Source organism: Odontomachus brunneus, unplaced genomic scaffold (assembly GCF_010583005.1).
Source record: "Odontomachus brunneus isolate Ranch 3 - 2012 unplaced genomic scaffold, Obru_v1 Obru_scaffold_096, whole genome shotgun sequence".
Taxonomy (NCBI): domain Eukaryota; kingdom Metazoa; phylum Arthropoda; class Insecta; order Hymenoptera; family Formicidae; genus Odontomachus; species Odontomachus brunneus.
Window position 1 is genome coordinate 556,747 of NW_022639546.1, and position 7,274 is coordinate 564,020.

General features: G+C 37.0%; 1 protein-coding gene across 2 annotated transcripts; it reads right to left on the reverse strand.

Annotated features, from left to right (window-relative positions):
- Positions 1-3,160: 3,160 nt before the first annotated feature.
- LOC116848458 (ejaculatory bulb-specific protein 3-like) lies at positions 3,161-4,278 on the reverse strand. 2 transcript variants are annotated; one of them, XM_032824572.1, is made up of 3 exons: positions 4,010-4,278; positions 3,559-3,759; positions 3,161-3,358 (listed from the first exon to the last, which is right to left on the reverse strand). In XM_032824572.1, exons 1-2 carry the CDS (start codon positions 4,206-4,208, stop codon positions 3,593-3,595), a joined length of 366 nt encoding a protein of 121 aa, XP_032680463.1. In that variant the 5' UTR covers positions 4,209-4,278; the 3' UTR covers positions 3,161-3,358; positions 3,559-3,592. The 2 variants fall into 2 exon arrangements, with proteins under 2 accessions (XP_032680463.1, XP_032680462.1); XM_032824571.1 differs by having other exon boundaries at positions 3,161-3,759.
- Positions 4,279-7,274: the final 2,996 nt, after the last annotated feature.

Here is a 7,274-nt window from a genome sequence, read left to right on the forward strand (position 1 = left end):
ATGACCGGAGGTAAATTAAACAAAGGTTCGGTATGGTATCGTTTGTATTTTGTATGAAGAGTTATGAAGTATCATTAAAAAAATTTGTGAGTCATCCAGATAATTTTAATTAAATATTAAAAAATCATATATTTGGCAGAAATATCGATCTCAAGCGCTGCTGTGAAAGTACCGTCAGGCGCGATCGGTGTACTATTTAGTATTTCAATATTCCTGGTTCTTTTTCGGGTAATTATGTACAATAAGGCCTTTTTCGAATTTTGATATCTTTTTGCAGCTCTTTTGGTAAAAATATTTATTTTAACTTCAATACTGATAATCAATCAGGGAAATCCGAAAAATATGCAAGTTATATATTGTTTTAACTTTTAACAAATTTTTTTTTCACTTGTCGAACATTGCTGCTTTCCCACAATTTAAACAAGTTACTGATCTTTTAATCACATTAGGTTTGTTCGAATTGCTTGTACTATTCACACTTTTACACCTAATGTCCGTTGCACACTAGTGCACCTCATACAATACAAATTTTCCAAAATACGTTCTGAAGACGCTTTTAGGACGGAGGGATGTCATCAGAATATTTTTAGGACGTCCTTTGAAGATGTGAGTTGTCTGAAAATAGTTAATATTCAATAAGTTTATTCGCATTAATTGAACTTTTTACACTTTCACACTTAGGCCGATATTCATAGTCGATCTTATATTTTAAGCCCATTCTACAATTGCGTGAACGTGGTTGTAAGAGGTTGTAAGTGATTACGACAACCAATCAGAGTAAAGCAATCAGTGAATAAAATATTCAGATTGATTGACTCTTACGTTCACAACTACGCTTACGCAATTGTAGAATGGGCTTAAGACCGCTTAAGTTTATCTTCAGATAATGTACGGGTTATTTCATTGGCTATAGAGTATCTAAAGATGAACTTAAGCAATCTTAAATATAAGATCTGACTATGAATACCGGTCTTACATTAATTCCGGTGCACATTAATTCTTTAAGCCCATTCTACAATTGCGTAAGCGTAGTCGTGAACATAAGAGTCAACCAATCCGAATGTTTTATTCACTGATTGCTTTACTCTGATAGGTTGTCGTAATCACTTATAACCACATACAACCACGTTCACGCAATTGTAGAATGGGCTTAAAGATATTGCAACTGGAAAGCATCCTATATGTTTTTTCACTCTAACTTATTGCACCAGTTCAGTAGTGTAACTGAAAAGAACAGACTACCAGTAATGCAAGAAACAATACAGTTTACAGTTAGTTCCGGCCTAACCGCCGTCACGACAAGACGTGTTCGAACAAGTTCGGACAAGTTATGATTTTTTTGGAACGTGTCTTGGAAATTTCCAAGACTTTGATCTCGAAATATATCATTAATCGGAAAATGGCGTTGGGGCATTACTCTTAGAGAGGCCTGTAGCCAAATATTGAAGGAAGGAAGGAAGGAATACAGTTTATAGTTACAGTTTCGGTTTAACCGCCGGCATGTTAAGACGTGTGTGGTGGTCCGGCAGCTCCCGGTTGTGCGTTCGTTAGTGCGCGGAGTGCAGCATCCGACACCTCGCGTCGGGAGACGGAAGCAGGTGTTACAGCCGCGGCAACTTTTCTCGGCCGCGCCGCGAGAGCTCGCGCGTGCCGGTTTCTAGTAGTGTGCCCACAGGCGCTCTACAGCAGATTCGTATCCCCGCTCGTCGAGAGTGCAGGTTAGGGCTATCGCACACAATTGACATAACTGCATATGCATAGCATAAGACCGTATGTACCAATGAGCATCGAGTATTAAGTCGCCATATTGGTGTTCGATGCTTAATATTCAATGCTCATTGGTCCATACGATCTTATGCTATGCATATGCAGTTATGTCAATTTGTGTGCGATAGCCCTCAGAGTTCGTCCGTTCGTGCGTTCCGTCCGTCTCGTTCTTGTTCGTCGCGTAGGCTGTGCGCTGTAATGCCTCTCACATTACGTTCGTTGTGATATCGTGCTCGGAGGCGGTAAGCGTGTCCGAATGTTCCGTGCTGGGCTCAGCCCGCGAGGCTTAGAGGCTTTTAGGGCCGTCGATCCGAAGCCGCCCGTTCCGGTGTGCACGTGTCGCTCACGTGCCGCGCACGTGATCTTCCGCGATTCTACACGCGGTTCGCAGTACCCGGTTATCTGCATGCAGCCGCGCACCGCGCGTTCACGGAGACGAGCCTGCATTGTCGTCCGGACATCATCGTCAGCAAATCGGCGTGCTCGCGCTGCATCGCGCGACGGCTGGCCAAGCGCGGTCGCCGTCCTTTGTCTCTCTCGTGAGGCGCCTTTGTTTCGCGAGTGTGCGCGAGTATCGCGAGTGAATAGTGTGGCTCGGGGCGCATCGTGCTGCCCTGCGAGCCTGGTCGCCGCGTGCAGCAGAGGCAGGTGCACATTTCTCCTATCTGGTTATAGAGTTGGTTGGCGGCCGGCCACGTGCGCCGGTCATGCTACCTGCCCTCGCTCACGCGCGCGCTTCCGCCGTTGTTCACGTGATCGGCTGAAGGCCGTCGTCTCAGCCAATCACGAGAGAGTTTTCACGCTACGTCCGTGACACGTTTAGCGTGACTCTGTTTTGTTCCGCGTGCGTTTCTTTTGTATGTAATAAGATCTCTTGTTCGTTATTATCTTAGTAATAAACTCTGACGCTGTGTTATTGTTAATACAGAAAAGCGAATCTAGCTTATTGCCGTGGCTCGAGCTCCTTCCTGTCCACAGTGTTTTCCCGACGTAACATAAATTTATTGTTGTGGTTGATCGGTGATACCGTGTTACTATTTCATCATTTAGTAGTAGCACCACCATACCATTACGACCGACATTAAGACCACACGTGTTTGAACGTGTTTGAACGTGTCCAGACCAGTGATTTTTGGAAGTTGCCTTTGGAACCTACCAAGGCCCTACTCATTCATATCTATTCTCTTACATTTCCAAATTCGTCAAAGCGTGAGATATTCTATCTGAATTCATCTTTTGTTGTCTCTTACATATACGATGGAAGCATTTATCTGTGCAATGGCTTTGGGCCACTTAAAGTCAGAGTGCGCTCAGCCAATAATTGAAGTCTGAAGTCTGAATACAGTTTACATTGGCAGAGTTCACGGGTGTAACTGGCGAAATAAAATCGATGTTACTGCATGATCTCATACTTTAATAATATATATATTACAGATATAAATACTCTAGACAACACAAAATGTCCCGAGATTATCCTGAACGTACTTCAAACGTCTTAAGGCACTCCCAAAGACAACTTGCCATACTCAGGATGATAATGTTTTGTGGTGTCAGTTATGAATAAAATACTAAAGTTTTCCAGCACCAGAAACTAAGTATAAAAATTTAATATTACAAATTTAACTAGTAAACACCAGTTAACAGTAACTTTATATCAATTTTATTATTTCCTGTTCAACAATGTAACTACATGACACATATGTTATATTGCATTTACATTGTTGAGTAGAAAATTATGTAACATTGATATTTATGTTACTGATAGTTGTTATTTACTGTGAGTAATATTACAAATTAATATTGTTGCTGTCAGTTCTGCCAGCTGTTATTGATCACCATTCTTCTTCTTAAAGTCCTCTAACATCTTTTTAACAAAAGCGTTCCAGTCATCCAATTTATTCTTCGTGTACCAATCGGTTAACGTATTTAGATTTTCCTTTTGCTTCTCATTACACTTCTTGCATTTTGTTGCTATACTTTCGTCTATGATCTCTGAATAAATAATATGAAAATAAAATGAAAATCTAATATCGAATACTTCCTGTCTTAAATTTATAACATTTTATTTCTCTGTGCTCAGAATTTTCAAATAACAGTTCCAATAGTCTACGCGAAATTGAGTTTCAAACAACTATAGTCACTTCGACATTATTCGTTAATGTAAAAATAATACTGGATTTGCACGAAGAATATACCAAGAACAATAATGTAAGATATATAAGTAGAATACAATTTATGTTACCTTTATAAAACTTCATATCTGCTGTCGTGCACGGTCCTGTGTCCATAAAACAGCTATAATATTGATCTCGCAATCTGTCGTTTTCGAGAATTCCCATGACATCGATATTATCGTACTTATCGGAATAGAACTCTTCGGCTGCGAAGACGGATACCAGCACTATCCCGATGATCATCACGATATTGATTAATCGAGCCATCGTTTATACTTTAAATGTAGCTTGTAACAGGCAGAGTCGAAGTGCTGAGTCTAACTAGTAAGTCTAATAGATGACATCTGAATTTATAGGTGTATTTGATATAAAAAAACTGTTTATGCAAGAAACTGCGCCAATATAAGTAGTTAGCATTGAAAACTTACTAGATAATTACTACCAATAGATAACAGAGTCACAGTATATAGTACAGAAATTATATTTTAGCAGGTAGCAGAGTGACAGTACATAGTACAGAATGATAATATTTTATATTTCAAAAAACAAGTAATGTCCCAGCAAAATAACAGTTATGTAATTGTTATAATTTTATATTTAACAATATAACTGTCATATGTAACATACACATTATATAACAATTATATTGTTGAGTGGAAAATTATAAACATTGTTACATCATGTTTGCTGAGGTCATCAGTTTAAATCATTTTCAGACATTATACAAAATATTCCATACAAAAGTTGCACACAAATTCAAGGATGCTGAAGTTGTAACAGATAGACTTTTCAATGTAATTATTATCTTGAAATTTTAAAATCCTTATCTTTTTTCTGATAAAATTAAATAATTCTGATAGAAACCAATATTTTTCATAATTTTTTCGTACGAAAGCATTAGGATAAGCTTTTGATTTTAGCCTATAACATTAATGGCTTACGTGAATAATCAAAAATAAAAAGACCTGCAAAAATTTAGCTTAAGCTAAATTTTTGCAGATCTTTTTATTTTTATTTTATTTTATTTTATTTCCCAGATAGCCAAACCTGCGCGAACAGATTTCGAGCAGAGCAGAGCTTGCTATCAACTTTTGATGGCAAATAGATAACAAATTGATGCAGGATCTGTTATATCAAATTTTGCTGTCAAATTGCTGCCAGATATGCGGCAGAGCTTGTTGTCGGAAAATTGCTGTAGATTTGCAGCAAAAACCGCGCAGAGCTTGTAGCAATTTGACGGCAGATTGGCGGCAGAAACCGTGCAGACCTTGCTGCGCTGCAAGCTTTGCGCGGTTTTTGCTGCAAATTTGGCACTAATTACCCGACAGCAAGATCTATCGCCAAAACCGTAGCCTAATGTAGACACAGAGATGGCTATGGTTTTGCTGTGGGTTTTTGATCAAATTTGCTGCCAATCTGCACGCAGTCTGCGCTCTATTTGCTTATTGGGATTCATAATTACAGAAAGTTAAAAAGTAATTATAAAAAATTTAACTTTTTGTAATTGCAGATAAATTTCCATGTAGTCTCATGAATTCTTCGTGAAAAAGCGTATATAAGAACATATCGAGAATATATATTAATTTCATAGCATTTACAAATAACACAAATTTTTCTCAACAGTTTAAATTTACAATATAATACAATACAAATTACATTTTGATTTACAATGATGTAAGAGTATAATTAACCTTTGAGAAAGATTAATTGTACGTTAGATTTTCTTAAGAAGTTTATCAATTATTCATAAGTCATTAAAAAAAGTGCTGCATCAAGCCATCTAACAATCAAGCGTTCACATGTTTCCTGTGAAATATGTTTCACGGTTTCAAGAAACTGTGCAAAACATTGTACTTACATAATACTTTTTGTACACTCAGTTGCGTTGATGCTATACCATTTCCCAGATCGATAGCCACCAAAAAGTTTTGACCAGCCGTGTCCGTTTCTAGCTGATCGTTTTTCATGACTGTTGATTCATCCGGCAAGCGGGAATGTGTCAAAATAGAAGTGACATTTTGACAGCTTGACATTTTGACAGCTTGACATCCCACATAACACGTAATATTACAGTAATATCACAGTATTATTACAATTCCATTGCAATATTACAATGAAATGTAGCAGAAATATTACTGTAATATTACTGAGATATCACAGTAATATTACAATGCGAAAACGCATCACAGTAATATTACTGTAATATATATCACAGTCATTATTGTAATAAAAATGTTCGACTGTATAAAGGATTTGTCTGCGTATTATTTTATATATTACATATTTTTATTCGCACCAATAAAGAACTTAAAAAAAAAAAACTAAACCGAATTGGGTTCAAACCAGCTTGGAACACCTAACGTGCAGATTTATAATGGCCGCGTTCAGTAGAACAAGTGATCAGTAAGCGTTCAGTGAGCTCTTGCATCTGATTGGAGTATAGTTGGAGATCTAAAAGAATATGCCAAATCATATACAAGAGCTCTCTGAGCGCTTACTGATCACTTGTTCTACTGAACGCGGCCAATGTGGCGCCTAGTCCGCTGCGCTACACCGCTGCTCAATCCGTGTTCTACTACAATGGAAACAAGGGAGTTTGTTAAATTTCAAACCGCAATTTCTTATAAACGGTTGAGAGTTGCATAGTCTCTGAATAACGTTTGTTAATTCTATAACAATATTATATTTCTACAAAAGTTCGGCAAAATCAGTGACCCGAAGAAAGGAAGTTCCTCTTGAATAATATTAACAAAAAAGATATTTGTCATATTATAAAATAATATATTACCTTTAAAATATATTATTCATACTTCAATACGATATATTATATGCCAAATAACATTACATGACGTTTTAATAACATTTTAATGATGTAATGAAAATGTTATTTGACATTATCTTGCTACTTAGGATTTAATATATTATGCAACAATATTACTTGTAATATTATTGTGCAATATTACAAAAAAAGTAACATATCAATAATATAATTAATGTTACTCACCATACTCATAATGCAGAGTAATGTACACAACTTACTGATATTAATGGCCGCGTTCAGTAGAACAAGTGATCAGTAAGCGCTCAGGGAGCGCTTGTATATGATTTGGCATATTCTTTTAGATCTCCAACTATACTCCAATCAGATGCAAGAGCTCACTGAGCGCTTACTGATCACTTGTTCTACTGAACGCGGCCATTATAAATCTGCACGTTAGGTGTTCCAAGCTGGTTTGAACCCAATTCGGTTTAGTTTTTTTTTTTTAAGTTCTTTATTGGTGCGAATAAAAATATGTAATATATAAAATAATACGCAGACAAATCCTTTATACA